This window comes from Osmia bicornis, chromosome 8 (assembly GCF_907164935.1).
Source record: "Osmia bicornis bicornis chromosome 8, iOsmBic2.1, whole genome shotgun sequence".
In the NCBI taxonomy this organism is placed as follows: domain Eukaryota; kingdom Metazoa; phylum Arthropoda; class Insecta; order Hymenoptera; family Megachilidae; genus Osmia; species Osmia bicornis.
Window position 1 is genome coordinate 4,448,557 of NC_060223.1, and position 19,110 is coordinate 4,467,666.

Sequence of the window (19,110 nt, forward strand, 5' to 3'; positions counted from 1 at the left end):
GAAACGGAGGGCAGAGAAACGAAGCGTAACGAGGAGGATCGTTTCTTCTGTCGCGATATTACGAAAAATGAGATCTAAGGTTCCCTCGAGTTTCCCGTACATCTCAACGAAATCCCCTCGTTTCGCTGCAGCAGCTTTCGGAATCAGTTGATTCAAGTATATAAAGAACGATTCGAGATACTTTTGATGAAACAGTCGAGGATCTCATCGCGCAAAGCTTCCTTTCGCGTGTCTTTGCTATTTCTTAAAAGATCGGCCAACCTCTGACGCATATATGCGCTTTTGTGCATGCTTTCTGGGTCACTTTCTAAATAGACTTCGCCGAAATCTATGGCATTTACGTGGGAGAAGATAGGACGTTCAAAGAGGATTATATTTCACTTTGAATTGCTTTTTATTTTTTAAAAGACGGATTTGGATAGGGAAGTTTCTTAAGTAATGATTCATTTTTAATTGTAGTGGGTAAATGGTATTGTATTATCGATATCGAGATAACGATCGACCTAAATATGATAACACCAGGGTGAATAATTGAAAGGCAGAGGGAAGTAAACTTTTCGTCGACGTGAAATTATGCAAAAGGTGGTTAACGGCGGGGTGTCCCTCGACGGGAATCCTTTTTGCAGATTCGGATCGATGTTACGCGAATTATGGCCACCGAAAGCTTCCTGGTTACGGGTAATTAGTCCAAGTGCTGAATATTTCATCGCCTTGTGGCGGAATTCTGCGAAACAAAGTGTGAATCTAACGCTATCCAACCGGCCCTACATTTGTGAAATATGTTGATTTTGATTTAGGTTTCAGGCATTAAGGGGTCGGAAGGAATCCTATATGGTGTTGGAGCAATTAACTAAAGGTAAATCACTGGAACAGTAGCTAATTTTGATAAAACATGGTTTAAACACTTTATCAAATTCTGAACTGATTCAAAAAATGCTAGCAATATTTATTTTTTATTGAATTAGCTATTGCTTGAACCAAAATGGTGAATTTGGAAACACAAATTCTTTTAATAATGAAATTGATCGTTTCTTGATACTTTTTAGTTAAATTAGCATAAAATACCGCCATTTTATGTTTTAGGTCTCAAAGTGGTTCGTATCATATTCATTCATAACGTATACAGTTGTTGATTCATATAAAAATGATTGCTCTTTTTTCTAAAAAAGTAAGAAATATAATATAATGTATTTTTGATTCTTTGGACGACGGACCATGGAGAGAGCCACGATTCTAATTTATTATCAGTTTCTAAATTTTACAATCTTTCCTTAAAAATTATTTTTCTAATAGATGAAACTCCTTTATTTAAAAATTACACATTGAATTATGATGGTCACAATTTTTACCCCATATTTTGTAAGCAGTGCAGCAACAAAAATATTTTTGTACGCTCGAATAATATATCAATAAAAGACGAAAAGTTTCTTTTCACAATATGTTGTATACTTCAAGAAAACAATTCCTAAAATTCATATATATTTTGATGAGAAGACCTAATAATAAATGATTCATTTTATAATAAAAATTTATGCAATCTGGATCCATTCTACTAAAATCATCCAAATTACAAAACTAATTATTCCAAATCAAGCTGATAAATTAGAAGTTTCGTTTATCGTCGTCGAAACGTGTGCCATAAACGCGGCGTGACGCGTGTGCCTCGCATTGTCGCTCGCACACACGCCCAATTAAACGGCCAAGTAAATAGATACTCCGTTAAACAGGAACGGTAACTTATGGCGTGGCTACGTGCAATTTGCCGGTGGTAAATTAGAAACGCTCGTTGCGATAATTTTACCGCCGCATGTTTCTTCTCTTCTCTGCTCGCGTTACAACCACCTTGGTCCAGATAACGTTACCATTGCAAAACATTTCCTCCCGCTTGCCATTTATTTCATACACGGCGATGCGATTTTCAGAAAGTTTCTCTCTTATCCTGCTTGCATAATAAGTAATTATAACGACGTTTTGTTTGGTGATTAATTATAGAAATTAATAAATTACACTAGGGTAATGGGTCTTTCCTGTAGGAGGATCAAAGAGAGGTTTAAGGATTTCTACAGCCCTGGGCCCCCTTAAACCTTCCTAAAGATATTGAATAAAATATTTTTTAAATGTTAATTAATTTTAATTAGAATAAATTTAAATTTTTCAACCAAATTCCCCTGGTTCTCCAGGAACCTTCATCCGTTCCTGAAAGATTCACCATCATTCATAAAACATTTCATCCTTCCTGAAATCACTTTTCCATTTCCATTTGCAATTTCAAAAATTCATCCACTTTGAAAGCATCCAATGTTTCACCGTCAAATGAGATCAGTAATTTCAGAAGCATTCGTAAAGCTCTCGAATGCAGGGCATATCGAGAAGATCGTACTGGTTCACGGTTCGTTCCAGGGGCAATGTGACGCGTAGAATGCCAAGTTCGAACGATTTTGGCAACCTTTCAGTCTGGCTGATTTCCATCGAGTGCCATGGCTCACTGTCACCCAACACGTATTTATACGGCCAACCCGTGGGAGTACTCTCGATTTATCATCCGACGAAGACGAGTCACCGTTTTAAATATCGTGCTAGCGAGTTAATGAGAGCATCCAGCGTGAAATATTGGAACGCGTTTAGAGGGAAATGACGATGGAACAGGTTGCCCCCGTTCAGGGCCGGCCACGGACAAATGGCAGGGTTTATTGGCGAAGGGAGACGATCAGAGGAGCAATTTCGATGTTTAGAGGCAATTTACGGTTACATTTATCTGACGATCCTGTATTTTCCCCTTTTGCAGACTTTCGATTCTAAGGACAGTCTGATATCGAAGAGATGTCGTGATTTTTTATTTTTATCAATTTTTCAACCCTTTCAAAATGATTATTTTTTCTAATAACAAGTGTCATAAAATAATTAAATTTCAAATGTATTTGCTGGAGATAAAAATTGTGCTTTTTCTGTTATATTATTATCAATGTTTCACCCTCAGACGGCGGACCATGGAGAGAGCCCTAAGACAGCTGACCATGGAGAAAGGCACAATTCTATTTAATTCTGCATTTTATATTTTTATAATAAAGCTGAACAAAGTAAAATTTAAAAAAATTGACTTGAACCTTGGGTGGCGGACCATGGAGAGAGCCCTAAGACAGCAAACTATGGAGGGAGCCCCAAGATGGCTGACCATGGAGAGAGGTGCAATTTTAATTTAATTCTGCATTTCATATTTTTGTAATAATGCTGAACAAAGTAAAATTTAAAATAATTGACTTGAACTTCGGGTGACGGACCAGGGAGAGAGCCCAAAGACAGCGGACCTTGGAGAGAGCCACAATTCTAATTTAATTCAATACTTTATATTATCATCAATTTTGAAATTTTACAATTTTTTCAATATATGAAACCCTTTAATTAAAAAATTCTACATTTAATATGAAGTTAATACGTTTGCATCACGATTGATCCAGGCTTCGCTGTTGAAGGGTTAACGAACATTTTACGCAAGAACGTGTTACTTGAATAATACAAGAGATGAATCGATGAATAACGAGGTACAAAGGGCGCTAATAAAGTTTTCTCTCGTTAATTTTCCGGGAAATGTAGTTGAACGCGAATGCAGTCACGTTCGAGACAAAATTCTCGCCGACGCGGCGCGTGTCTAGGATACCGGGTTAAAAGCATCGTTTTCGATATGCAGCCGCGCCTAAATGCTTTCGGCTGATAAATTTCATTCTTCGAACATTGATCAAATCGATCCTTTCACGGGCTTCGAACGTACCGGCTGTGTCGATAAGCGTCCATTATGTCACGCTTGCGAAATTACTAGAGTGCTTCTTGATGACGGAACTGAACGCGGAGATAATTTCTCGGCCAAAAAATCAGGGAAAAATCAGCGCCTAGGGTGTATAAAAAGATTCCCGATGACGTAAGGAATTTAAAATAGAACGGAAGTCGCATTCCGATCAGAAACGAAGGTTCCTAACGCGGGAAAATTGAGGATAATTTCAAACAATTTCAAGTACCATTAACACGTTGAACGCCATGGGGGCGATGGGGGTCACCGGTGACCGACTTCGCAATTTACAATAGAAAATAATAGAAATTTGCTGTGATACAAATAACGTGAAAATTAATTATTACTATTCTTAGTAATTAGAGCTTTAATACAAAAAATGCTCAATTTCACTGTGGCGATCAACGTGTTAACATTTTATTGATATCAAATGACATAGCAAATATTGTGTTGTTTTCAAGCTGAAGCAAAGTGACTGCGCACCTTTTTCAGCAGAGTATAATTAATTATTCGGGGATGAAGTGTCAAAGAATTTGCGAGCTACGCTTTATAAACAGGAACCAGAGAGTAGGAGGTGGAGGTTTCCAGGAAAAAGGAAGGATCGTTCGGCTTCTGGCATTGAACCGATGTCAGTCAATCTTCTAGACAAGTGTTAGTTTACACAAGCCAAGTTGTAAAAGCTTTCAATAGTACACGAGGACACTTAACGAAATCGTTTAGGTATGTTTCTAGCGATCGGGCTATTTGTGATCACTGAGAGCCATTAATCTTAATACAACTCGACGCTGTTGCTTTAACCTGACTAATATAAACAGCGCGACATGTGTATTTATACTAATACAGTAACTATTGGTATACTAATAATGATTGAACTATTATAGGGTAATTTTTTCATTATTACAGGGACCTTTTTCCTGAAAAAGTGAGACGGCGGACCATGGAGAGAGCTACAGTTTTAATTTAATTTTCTTTTGTTTAAAAGTTGAAAGTAAATGTGGGTTGCAACTGACCGAGCCTCCGCTATTCAAGAATTAAATAATTAAATATAATTATCATTTATTTTAATTTTTTAATTATTACAGAGACCTTTTTCCTGAACAAATGAGAAATGCAATATAATGCATATTTCGATACTTGGATGGCGGACAGTTTTAATTTAATTTTCTTTTGTTTAAAAGATAAAAGTAAATGCGGGTTACAATTGACCGAGCCTCTGCTATTCAAGAATTAAATAATAAAATATAATTATCTTTCGTAGCCTGAATAGAATTATTGTTTATTATATAAGAAACGAATTATATTATACTTTCTACTTTTTCAGGAAAATTGAAAAGTTGAAGCTTTAAATACTATACTACAGTAGACTCTCGTTATATCGTCATCTAATATTTATTTTCTATTTAATGCTAATGGTACTCTTCCACAATCATAGCAATCGAATAAAATGATACAATTTCGTCTCCATTTTCTAAAAATTTAACTAAAAATTTGGAAACCCCAAAACCCCCGTCCGCGGCAATATACCGAGAGACTACTGTATTACTTAATTATTATAGCAAATTAAAAAGTCGAAGCTTGAAATTTCAAAATTACCTATTCCTATTTGTAATAATTGAGAAAACTACTTTATTATAATTATGTCCGCCGCAATATAACATGAGTCTATTGTATTATTGAATTATTATACCAGATTGAAAGCTCGAAGCTTGAAACATCAGAATTAATTGTTCTCGTTTGTAATAATTGAGAAAATGAGAAAAACAACCCGATTACGATTATTTATCCCGATCACGTTATTATTCAGAACAACCTAACAAGATGCATTTTATGCAGAATGCTTGGTAAACATGAGAACTTAAGACGCCAAAGTTAGTTTGCCTGGGGAAATTGCGAATGAGCAGACGAAGGATTCAGAAAACCTTCTTCAAATAATCCTTTGTTTAATATGCAACAGTCTCCTCGTTTCACGATTAACATACGAGCACAATAATCATATATTCAAGAGATTCGACGTTGAAGAAAGCTTATAAATGTGTTCATAAATCATTGTGTTTGCCTTTACAACTGGGAACCAACGTTTATTTTTACTAATACTCGTTTTATTCACTCTTGAAAAACGAATTTTATTGCTTCTCTTCACTAATTTTATGGTTTCAATTCAACAGATTAAATGTAATTCTAAATGTAAAATAGTAAAAATAGTTCCTAAAAGTAGAAACGCTGACAATCAGTTATCCTGAATTCTTTTTTTAAATAAATCAAGAATAAAATTAAAAAAAATTAAATTAGACATTAGAATAATTTTAGCTGAATTAATATTCTTCAGATTAAATGTGATCAAAATAATTTTTAAAGGAAGAAGTATTAGCAATCAGTTATTCAGAATTTTTTTAAAGAATAAAATAGAGAATTAAATTAAATTAAACAATAGAATAATTTTAGCTAAATTAATATTGATCGGATTAAATGTAATAAAAATAATAAAAATAGTTTCTACAAGTAGAAACACTGACAATCAGTTATCTAGAATTTTTTTTAAACAAATCAAGAATAAAATAAGAAAATAAATAAAATTAAGCATTAGGATAATTTTAGCTAAATTAATATTGTTCAGAGTTTTATAAAAATCTCTAGTAATTACCAAAATAATAAATCTTTCTTCACGATTTTTCCATATAAACGAAAAATCATAAATCCGTATGAAATTCTCGGTATCTGAAATAAAACTCTTTCCACTTTCTGGCAATTATTATTCCAGCTTCTCGTCCAAGTTTGCATAATCAACTCCAATGAATCTGCACGCTTTCTCCAAAGGAAATAATGATCACGTCTCACGGAATCGAATGATCCATGGGTTCCCCGAGCAATCAAAATTCCAGCTTCGAATGACGTGCAAGAAACGAAGGTTGGAACGCTTTGATATCGAAACGAAATGGAACGAGAACGAACAGAAATAAAGATAATCGTCGCGAGCGTGTCGGACACAAAAAAATCCTATGGTTTCGCGGAGCAAAACTTTCCCTTCTCATTCGATAATTCTACCGTAATAACGTGTTTAAGTGTGGCCAATTATCGGGGGAGAAAAAATGAAATTACCGAAATCGATGCCGTGACTGTAACGTGTCCGTCGTTTTCCCACAGTTATTCGCTTCACGTTTCGTTCGACTGTTTCTGACGTTTTCATTATTCAAAAAAGAAAAAGAAACGCTCTGACATTTCCTCGAATTCAAGCTTTCGTACAATTATTACCTGAACGAAAATAATATTCAGAGATGACGCGATTTTAAGAGCTGAAGAATCATTTGTTTTCTACACGATTTCTACAAAGTGTCCGTCGGATAAATGTCTCGGGCAGGAAGCTCTTAAGTGACGATCTAAAAATACAGAAACCTCCAGAACACGAGGTGGACGTGTGCAAACGGTTGCAACAATACAACCGGCCAAAGATATTTGGCGACACGGTTTGCGGAAAATGCGAAAACTTCTTCTTTTTCGAAATTCCATACGCGAGAAAACAACCTGACCGTCTGTATGTTCCAGATTTCTGGTGAATAATCAGCATTTTGCGACGAAAATATTATATATAAAATTGTACAAAATTATTTTTCTTTTCGTATAAAAATTTAGATGTGCAATAATAAGGAAGAAGTTAAATTTACAGAATGAAACATTGGATGCAAGAAACGGGCAGCTCCATTTTTTGTAGAAATTGGAATAGTATGTAACGATTGACCCTTTTCTTAAAAAAGTAAAAAATATAATAGATAATAAACTATAATGCTGTTTGAAACGAAATGGATTTGAGTAAACGCAAAATTAAATTAAAATTGTGGCTTTCTTCATGGTCCGCCGCGGCCGCCTTGGAGGTCTCTCCATGGTCCGCCGCTTAAAAAACGCATTATATTATATTACTTACTTTTTTAGGAAAATCGTCAACAACTGTACAAATTACCCTTTCCTTAAGAAAGAACAATCTTTCCAGTTTCTGAAAAATTATTAAAAAATCGAGCTGCCTGATTCCTACACCCAACCCTTCAAATATTCTTCAATATTTGAAACAATTTTTCAAGTTTCTGTAAAATTATTAAAAAATGAAGCTGCATGGTTGAAATATTCCCCGAGATTGCATGATCGTAGCCTTAAAAATTGAATAAAAAGAAAAATTAATTTAACGCACGAGCAATCGCTCTGACGGCTGAATGAATTATTATTGAAACCCGAGCAAGCCTTCCTCTTTTATTACTCACCATTTTCCGCGTTCAGTTCCGCGGCGGTACTGTAAGAAACGGGTCTCCCAAAGTCACTGGCATCGCTCGGATGCAGTAATAATTGATGAGACGCCCTAGAGTGATGCCTCGATGTGGATGCACGATGCAGGTGAACACTATTTAGGACGGTATTACTGGAGGCACGGCTGAGAGCCTCCCTTTGACGCACAGCCTCTTTGTAGATCTTGCAGTACATCACGATCATCACGATACCAGGGATCCAAAATGATACTGATGAACTTATCACCGAGTACGGTCGATTCACCACGAACACGCACACCTGATTTCCATCACGTCACAGTCAATTTTGTCCGAAAATAAACAGGACAAACTATACAATAATTGACATCCTTATCACGTTGCCTGCCACAGCGAAAATAGGCATTTATTTTAGGACGAAGCTTATTAATTATTTTAACACTTTACTGGCGGGAGAGATTAATTTAAGATCGTATGCTCAGAGGGGGTTGTAGTTGTAGTACATACAAAATTTAGAACGCCGACTTTTTTGGGAGAAAAAATTGAAACAAATTTTCAATTTCGCTACGTTAATCGCTCTCAGTTTTTGCTTTTGAAAAAACGTAGTACTACGTCATCCGACAGCAAAGCGTTAAGAATAGAAGGAGTTAATTTTCAAATTTCGAATTTCAAACTTCCCATTTGCTATTTTCTTTTTTTATAATAATAAAAAAAGAAATAATTGAGAAAAATTAAAAAGACGTACCACTACGTTAATCGCTCTCAGTGTTTGCTGTTGGATAAACGTAGTACTACGTCATACGATAGCAAAGTGTTAAGAATGGAATTAGATCATTTTCAAATTTTATATTTCAAGCTTCCCATTTGCTATTTTCTATTTTTATAATAATAAAAAAAGAAATAATTGAGATAAAGTAAAAAGACGTACTGCTACGTCAACCGCTTTCACCTTTTACTTTTGAAAAGGCGTACCACTACGTTAATCGCTCTCAGTTTTTGCGTTTGGAAAAACGTAGTACTACGTCATACGACAGCAAAGTGTTAAGAATAGAAGTTAATTTTCAAATTTCGAATTTCAAGCTTCCCCTTTTCTATTTTTCTTTTCTTTAATTTGAGGTAGTGGTCATCAGTGACCCTTGTGGCATTCAAGGTGTTCAAATAAAATTCCTCTTCAAAAAATCAAAATAATAATATTTAAAGTGAAATTTTTAAATTAATTTAAGAATGTCAATAATTGATACAGTTATTTCTTCGAAAGAGCTGTTTTTGATTTAACTGGGTCAAGTTTGTTCTTTCTTTGTGTAAATTGAAACGAAAGTTTGATTACTTTTTTTCTATATTTTTCGTGGAATTTTGATGTGCCTTTAAGGAATATGAGGTGTCTGAATATCTGATTGATCATGAAATTAATTGCACTTTGTTCAGGCTGGTAAGAGTTGTTTGAACATTCTAATGAAATTTCCATGCGCTTTAATATCGAGGGAAAAATTTCGTCTCAACTTTGGATATGTGTTTCTGCTTACACATTAGTACTCTTCAGCGTTTAATTAAAGGTTTTAGTTGTACATGTTGCTTCTTTATACACATTTCACTATTTACGATTCTTTTAAAGAGAAATATCATTTCATGTGGATGGAATTTTTGGACTGGAAACAAGTACTTTTTTGCAGTTAGATATATTATTAAGATTTTCTTTGATTTTTTGCATTCTTCAGTTTTATATTTTTTTTCAAACTTTATTACCCCTAGGATTTTTAATTAAGCTAATTTAATTAGATGTATAATGTTTTGTAAATTTAAAAAACCCTTTTTTATAATATTAAACTTAAGCGAATGCTGAATCAATCTACAAAGTTTTCATTAAAATTTGACAGTTCAGTTTTACAAACAAAATGCGATGTTTAAAGAGATAATTCAGAACTTGGAAAATGAAAATGGAAAAATCTAAAATTACCAAACGAATGAAAAAGATTGGAAACAAAGAGGGTGAAAATAAAAGGTAGGCAATTGAAACTAAAAGTAGCCAGTGTTTGAAGGAGAACAAGTAAATTAAATGTAGAAAGGAGGAAGATGAGGGGGGTAAACCGCAAGTAAACGCAACAGATGAAGGGAGCAGAAGGCGTAGGTAATTGAAATATGGAAAACGAGAATAAAACCAGGTAAGATAATGGAGGAAAGCATGGAGGTTAAAAATAGATATTGAACAGAGCCAATTTGAAAATGAGAACATTTAAAGAGCGAGGGAACAGGTTATGAATTAAATGAAAAATAAAATGAAAGCAGGGTAATGATGGATACAAAGAGATTATAAGGAGGAATTCTGAAGATGATATCAAACGTAAAGAAATTTAATTGAAAGTTTAATAAAAAAGAATGTAGGGATTAACATTGTTAAGTGGAAATGTGACACGAGTTTCAGGTATAATGACATAGAAAAAAATAATAATAAAAATGTATGGAAAGAAACGAAGGAAACTGGAGTGAAATAATTGAAAAGGCAAAAGTAAAAGGATTTAAAATGTAACAATATTCTGGACGAAAATTAAAATGGAATCAAAAGATATTAATAACAGAAATAAAAACATGAGTAAAGAAATGAAAAACGAATAAATTATAAATGTTACATTGAAATTAAAAATATTAGCATAAGGTAATGTATACAGTTGTTAACCCTTATATAATGATTGACCCTTTCCCTAAAAAAGTTAGGAATATAATGTGTATAATGCGTTTCCGAATTCTCGGACGGCGGACCATGGAGGGAGCCAAAATTCTAAATGAATTTTGTACTCCATATTATTATCATTTTCTAAATTTTACATTGTTCTTTAAAAATTACTGTTCCAATACCTGAAACTTAAAGTTTAAAAATGATAGGTTTAAATTATAATTATCTTTAATTATACTTTATATAAGAAATGCATTATATTATACTTTTTAATTTATTAGAAAAAAATCAATCATCACATATCTGAAAAAAGGGCTTATCAAATGTTTAAAAGGAACCAAAATTGAATCCAACAGAAAATAAAATTTCAAGGTGCAAACGAAGAAACAAACGATCTACGAAGTAACAAATCGCGGCAGAAATCACGTACTAACAAGACAGAAATTACGAGTGGAAATTGGAAAAAAAGAAGGAAGCCGAACCGAGATGAAGAAAGATTCGTGCCACGGCCTTTCATTGTTCGAAACAGTCCGGAATAATGGCGGTGTTGAAGAAGCTCGCGAGGGAAACTCCTCAGCCTGGGAAAGTAATAAATTTACCGTCACGTTCCTTCGGCCGGTGCTTTCATTCCGCTTGCAATTTCACCGGCCGAAATTATAATATCGCCCGCTTCTCTGTGAATACACAAGGGCCGTCTGGAACGAAGTTATAAATGGTCGAAAACGCGGACGGAGAGTTATAAAACAACGAGGATATGACTTCCCGCGTCATAATAATGTTGAACAAGGTTGTTTGAAAACTGTGCTATTTGAACAAGAAACATCCTGCTATGAAACACCTCTAAGCGAAGATGTTCAACTTCTCCTCTGGATCTTGAGAAAACGCGCTCATATTTCAAGGAATCAGTTTCGTTCGCGTTGTTTCTTCTTGAGAAAGTTTCTTATTCGGATGCTTGCTTTTAACTCTCTTCCACGAAAATTATGTATGTATAATATTCAGCGCCTAATTAAGGGAAGGTCCTGAATTGTCAGACTCCAATTTTTATGAAACTTTGCAGCTTCCAAGAATAATCAAAAATAATACATACATATTTTTTTTAGTTGCAGTAATTCAATATTAAAGGATAAAATTCCTTACTGAATGAATCATTTCAAAGAATCATTATAAATATGATAATAATAAAAACTCCATAATTTGACCCCTTGAAAGCTAATTTGGAAACTGTTGGAAATTTTTTGTCAACTTTTGCATTTTCTTTTAATACATGTTAAAAATCATTCCAAGTTTTTTTTCTATTTCTAATAGTTACCTTGTTAGCTTTTAATGGGTCAAGTTTTGGAGGGTGATTTCACCCCTTAAAATTGAATTTCTTTAGCTTAAAAAAATACGTATGTATTATTTTGTACTATTTTTGTAACCTGCAAAGTTTCATCAAAATTTAAGACTTCTGCTTACTATGTTAAAAAATATTGAATGAAATTAGTTGTCTTTTTTCTTCACAATTAAATGTTAAAATTGTTTGAACATCAGAATTCATTGGATCACAATTATGTTTATGTACTCATAGGTGTTGTTTATGTACTTAAATCGGATAAAAATTACCATCGTGTTAATAAAAAAAAACAGTTGCAAACAGAATAGTAATTATTGACTTAGAAAAAAGTTAATGGCAAAGGTAAATATTAATTAATCAAGTATTCCTTGTCAAGGAAATTGCCTTAAAAAATCAATGAATATGCATATCGTAGCCACGGGACTGGTTCAGTGGTTTCCAACCTAATCACCATTATATTTTAAGCAAGTCAGAATGTTAATAATTCGTTCAATAATTCATAAACAAATAAGAATTCAGAACGTAGAAGTGATCATTTTTATACTCGCAATAAAGATGATTATAATAAACAAGAATACCTATTTGAATCCTTTTCTATATTAATTGGTACAATTTTTAATTAATAAACAATTTTTCTAAAATAACCAGTGCATGGTATCTTGAATAGCAGATGTTCAAACCCACCTTTTTTTTTTATTTTCACAATATTTCATTATTACTATTATTCATAATTTCAAATTTACAATAGAAATACTACTAATTAGTCAAAGAATTTCTAATAATAAGGATAATTGGTTCCACATATCAGGACCCCAGAGGCAGAGTGTATTAAGTCACACTTTTCAAATTTAAGAGGAGGGCAAATCAAAGATACAAAAGCCTTGTAATTTAGAAACCATTAGAGACATGTATCTAATTTTTGTAACACAAATAATTTATCGTTTTATTGTTTAAAAGTGAAATCGTGTACTGGAAATTGTTTCTTTTTGAAATAAATAATAAATTAGACTCGATACTGTCTGACTCTGAAGATGGACTTAATATTTCAGTGATTTAACATCAACATGTCTTGACTTAATACTATCTGCTTAATGTCATAAACTTAGAATAAAATAATTTAGAAAATAAACAAAATAAAATAATCCTTCATCAGGAAGAGTGCAAAATTTGCTACAAGAAACACGTAGAATGTTATTTTTCCAAAAAAGTAGACTTAATACACTCTAACTCTGGGATCCAAATATTAAGCACTTGAGAAAATAATTTAATTCCCATTTTAATAAATTATATTCATCACGTATCCCTATCTAAGAATGATATCCTATTACGATCTAAATTCTCTACTTTATTATTCCGTTGGTTTATTACCAGCTATTTTTACATCTCCTATCCGTGTATTTCTCTGCTGTCCTTCACGGAGAGATTCTGAGGATAGAAAGAACGGATTTGCACCTGGGACGGTGCACCGGAGGGACCATCTCAAGGATGCTCTTTGAATGAATGTTGAAGTAGACGTTTCTGGGGCGTGGTAATCTTGATAGCAATTTGTTAATTGAAAATCAGATAACTTCCAGTGAACGTTTTTATTTCCAACCCATTTTTAATAAAGAAACTTTATTACGATTATATCAAGGGTAGTAAAACCGAAGAAACTTTTGCGATAATTCAAAAGGTAAGCAAAACAATGAATATTCATCTTGAACATTTCGTGTTTTATTTTATTTTATTCTTTTTAAACCGACCAAAAAGTTATTTCCCATTGGAGAAGTAAACGAATTCGAAATTGCTGTGTCTGTTGCGCACTGTTAATCTTTTCGAGATAAACGACCATTAAACGACGTTCAATTTTCTCCTAGCGTTTAATAGAATATTTTAGCGGATATTTACACTTCAATCGTGCAAGACAGAATTTCAATCCGAGGATCGAATGATGAACGGAATGGAAGGAAACGACGGGCCGTAAGACGAACCAACGTTCGAAATTTGCATACAGATGATTTATTATCACTAGATTGCCGGGCAAATAGATCCGTCAAAATAGGTATAGCACATTATAAATTATTTTTGGAACTAAGGAGTGGGAGAGGAACGAATTAGTATTTATATACATTTCATAATTCTATTAAAAATCAACATTGTGTTATAAACGAAAACTAGAAATTGATTGACCCGATAATTAAATGGCATATGTTAAATGAAATCAACAGAAGTAACAGCAGCCCGTACAAAGTGTCAGAAAAGTAATTATGAATTTCCTATCTGCTCTCCTCAGGCACATCAAATTGAAGAAAATTTAATTTATTTTTATTTTATTTTGTAATATTCAGTAGACTATTTTTGATTTATAAAATTTTCTGCGTTAAATAAGAATTTTCTTGGAACAGCACCCAACATATTTTGGAGTATTTTTGAATTAATGGCAAAAAGTAAACGTCTGGTGTAAAATGTAATTACGGTACGTGATAGAGCAGATATTCTTCCCGCGAGTATTCATGGAAAGGTGCAAAACAAATTCTACTTTAATCCAGAAAATAAAATGGTTCTGCGAGAGACGTCGTGTCTCTCGCAGTGATTCTCAACGCCAGCGACCACTTGACGCCCAAGATAATTATGTTAGCCTTTAAATAGAATCTGTTCTTCACATTTTCGCAAGTTTTCCATAGGAAAGAAGTCTGCTTTATCGCACGAAGAAATTAGATTTCGTTGCAGCCAAATTATAACCAACTCCCGGACGTTTTATATTAAAAATGTTAATGAAAGATTTATGCAGTCGTTTGTATAAAATTTCAAACTGCAAATTGATATCCTCTTCTGTAAAACGAAATAATAATATATTGCCCAGTTTGTTTCAAAAACAGCCCTTAAACCTTTCCAGTCCAAGAGTTGCCATATGAGAAAATTCCTTTGAGAAATATTAAAAATCTGAACATATCTGAAAATCGAAACAGATTTTTCACGTTGCATTATACAAAAAAAATGAAAAAATAGGGTTTGATATTTATACGGTTTATAGCATTTATTGAGTGGAATAAAAAATTTCTAATTAACGTAAGTTCTAAAATTAACCCTTTCTCTGTGAAATCAACTTTTATTACTTAGTAAGCACTAATGGTTACAAGGATTATTTATTATTACTGTTCCATATAAAAAAAATTAAATAAAAGTTGCTAAATAACAAACGTTAATTTTACAGAGAAAAGGTAAAACCAACTTTTATTATTCAGTAAGCACTAATAACTGCAAGGATTATTTATTATTACTCTTCCATATGATAACACTGAAATAAAATAAGTTTAAAAAATCATAACATTAAATAAAAATTACTAAACAACAAAAGTTGATTTTAAGACCTATGCTAATTAGACAATTTTTAATTCCACTTACAATGTGTACTATAAACTCTATAAATCTCAGATACTATTTTGTATCATCCTCTATGTATATCTATACCTGTCAAACCGAATAATTAACAAAAGAAAATTTCTTTCACCAATTAATAATAACTTGACTCTGAAGGAAAGGTCTTGTCAATTGATCTCCATCTCTACCTGAGGATTCGTTCTAAGAAACTCCAGATGTTCATCGGTGGTGTACCATCCCATGAAGATGGGTATGAAGCTGATGAGAGCGGGCAGTAACCAAGCACTGCCCAGCATGCAGGTGACCGTGATTCTCCTCATGATGGCCGGGTACTCCAAGGGCCTCACGATGGCGTAGTACCTGTCCACGCTGATGCAGCAGAGGTGCAAGATGGAGGCAGTGGAGAAATAAACGTCCAACGAGCTCCAGACGTCGCACATGATCCTACCGAACACCCAATGGCCTGTGAGCTCGACGGAAGCGTTGAAAGTCATCGCGCAGACGGCTACCAGGAAGTCAGCCGCCGCCAAGCTGACAACGTAACGATTGGTAGGGACACGAAGCTTCCTGTGCCTTCTGACACTGGCTATCACCAAGGCATTGCCTATCAATGCGGTCACGATGATGCTGATCATCACTATCCCTTTGACTACCGTCCAGATCACGTGCGATGGCTGGTGAGAATCGTCGGACACGGTGACCGCTTGCAAAGTACTCCGTACGGTCGAGTTGAGCGACTCTGAGAGACGATCGATACCGGAAGTCGTGCTAATCCTGCCTATCGATCGGTCCACGTCCTCTTCCGATGGCTCACTGACTTCCATTCCAGAACACGCGGGATCCGGGCATGTTAGACGCCGGAAAACCGTTCAGGGTATAGTCTGTCGGTCACGAAACGACGCTTTGAAGTTCCTCAGCCTCTCGGAGAAGGTGCACCGTTCACCGGTTCGGTTATACAACATCGCGATAGGATTTGCTTTCAACGAGGATAGGTAATTTTCACACCTGTCTAACTTGCATCGCTCTGTTCCCGGTTAGAGGTTCGTTCAACAGAGGATTGTTTGATGTTCGACGCTGCCTTTTCGTGTGTCGGCGCGGTGTTTATCTCTTTGACTGAACCTAGATAAGGTGCATCTAATTAACTATAGAAATTGCAGAGGTTGCTTTCTTTAATTACTAATTGATGTAAGAACATCTCAAAGAGAAGTTGCTTTAATTATTATTAAAATTTCAAGACTAATTTTTGCTTCTTTTATTTATCCCTTTGACTGAACCTAGATAAGGTGACTCTAATTAACAATAGAAATTGCTAAGGTTACTTTTTTTAATTACTAATTGATGTAAGAACATCTCAAATAAAAGTTGCTTTATTTATTATTAAAATTTCAAGACTAATTTTTTGCTTCTTTTATTAATACATGTTGGTTTTTATTACAGTTCAGCATGATAGAGAAGACAATGGAAAATTAAAATAGAAGAAAAATTTCCCCAGTATAGAAACTTTAGTAGAAGCAAGTGTGGCATTGGAAGTGCTGCAATGGTCTTTACAAGAATGCAGAATTGAATATCACATAGAAATTTAGAATGGTTTTAATACTTAATTGATATTTTGATATTATTTATTAATATAACCGAAATAGGGTAAAATGGCAGAAGTAAGATGATGAAATTGCCATCTTTCCACGATAATTGTTTTGCTTTACAATTAATGCACTTCAGAATTACCAGAATTATTACAAAACCGTGAAATTATATTAAAAACTCAAATAGTCGATATGTGTTCAGGATATGGTGAATGATATACAGATTCTTCTTCAGGGGTCTGCATAAAGTGTTACAAGTGCCAAAAATGGTAGTATGAATCTTGCACCCCCGAGATTGTGCGAGATTGTATTTGCTAAACCGACATAATTAATCCGCCCCAGCACGATCGAAAAAGATGGCGGAAACACTAACGTAAGTAAGAAATATAATATAATGCGTTTTTTAGCCCTCGGCGCGGCGGACCATGGAGAGAGCCTCAATTCTAATTCAATTCTATGCCTCATTTAATTTTAATTTTCTAAATTTAACACTATTCCTTTAAAAATGATACATTTTGCTATTTTTTTTATTGTATAAGAAAGAAAACTGTTATCTATCTTACCCCACCCTCCCCTAATTATAATATTGAGAATGTTGCACAAAATCTCTTGAAATTAATGAAAGATACCTTTTTTTATAATAATTTATGTTCAAAAAGAATAAATCACTGATCTTTATCCTATCCTAATATAAGGTCAAACTAAACAATCTGTTCCTGAAACATTTTTTTGCACCCCTAAAGAATATGTTTCAAACATACAGGTCAGATAAAACGCGACGTGTTATCAATTTTTATTCCGCCCCCAACAGTTTCTAACCGATTAAAGGGAAGAAATATGTAGCTCGTAAAACTTCAGCCATCGTAGATTAACCAAGCTTCCCGACCATTGCTCGTGAAACTGATACGACGTGTTTCGTGCAAACAGATCGCTTAACCAGACACTTCGTTCTCTTGAAAACTGCGCATTATCAAAATTAATCGCTCTTAACTGGCTGAGAACCGTGTTGCAACGTTTCTAAACCACTTTGCAACTTTTCAACCTGCTTCTCTCGAACGAGCCATCGTCCTGTTAAGAATAAAATGAAAACGAGAACTCTTCAAGGTTGTGCATTGATCCCCTTTTAACAGGCAGAAAACGAGTTTCAAGATTTCTGAATTGGATTACAACTTTGAATCCCGCATCGTAATTTTTCAACGAGAAACTTTACAACAGCTATCATCGTTTCGTTGTAAGATAATTCCGTATCGAAGAACTCTTCAGGGCTGTATATTAATCGCTTTGTATTTCAAGATTTCTAAAACGGATTGCAACTTTTAATTCCACCTTGATCCTCGAGGGGAAAACTTTCCAGCCGTTGTCACGTCCCTTTGTTCAAAGATAATTTCATGTCAAAGGACTCTTGAATACTCCGCGTAAATGTTCGTCTTCCTTAGAAGAACCGAGCACGCTTTAACATTAAAGCAAACACACGTTGGGGCAATAGACGAGACAAGTCGTACGCATATTTATCTTGCCCGAAGAATGTCTTCCTTTCAGGTATTCGAAGTAAAGAGCAAACAATGGGGCAGGTAGACTCGTGAAATTAGCAGGAGGAAAGAAAATGGAGTGGGGTCTGAATAATTTCCTTCTCGTTGGAGCTGTTGGATGACCAACACCACTAGTCATAGCGCATACACCATAGATTCATCGTCGTTATATTTTTTATGAAGATGCCTAACTGAAGGTTGTAAGATTTTTGGTAAAAGTAGCTAATTCAGGCTTGCAAGATTGTTGGTAAAGATACCTAATTGAAATTTGCAAGATTCTTGGTGGAGGTACCTAACTGAAATTTGCAAGATTTTTGGTAAAGGTACCTTACTGAAATTTGCAAGATTCTTGATAAAGGTACCTAACTGAAGGTTGTAAGATTTTTGGTAAAAGTAGCTAATTGAGGCTTGGAAGATTGTTGGTAAAGATACCTAACTGAAATTTGCAAGATTCTTGATAAAGGTACCTAACTGAAGGTTGTAAGATTTTTGGTAAAAGTAGCTAATTGAGGCTTGCAAGATTGTTGGTAACAATACCTAACTGAAATTTGCAAGATTTTTGGTAAAGGTGCCTAACTGAAATTTGCAAAATTCTTGATAGAGGTACCT

At 34.2% G+C, this 19,110-nt stretch overlaps 1 protein-coding gene across 6 annotated transcripts in view; it reads right to left on the minus strand.

The window, feature by feature from the left end:
* The window catches only part of LOC114878170 (octopamine receptor beta-3R-like), a 118,805-nt gene that overhangs the window by 15,937 nt on the left and 83,758 nt on the right, over positions 1-19,110 (minus strand). The window contains exons 1-2 of one of the 6 annotated variants that reach the window (XM_029191654.2): positions 15,578-16,391; positions 8,029-8,329 (exon numbers count right to left, since the gene is read on the minus strand). The exons of 4 other annotated variants lie outside the window; for them this stretch is intronic. In XM_029191654.2, coding sequence (XP_029047487.1) covers positions 8,029-8,329; positions 15,578-16,213 — 937 coding nt within the window. In that variant the 5' untranslated portion in view covers positions 16,214-16,391. Of the gene's footprint in view, positions 1-8,028; positions 8,330-15,577; positions 16,509-19,110 lie in introns of those variants that run through there. One more of the 6 variants, XM_029191660.2, reaches the window with a different exon arrangement.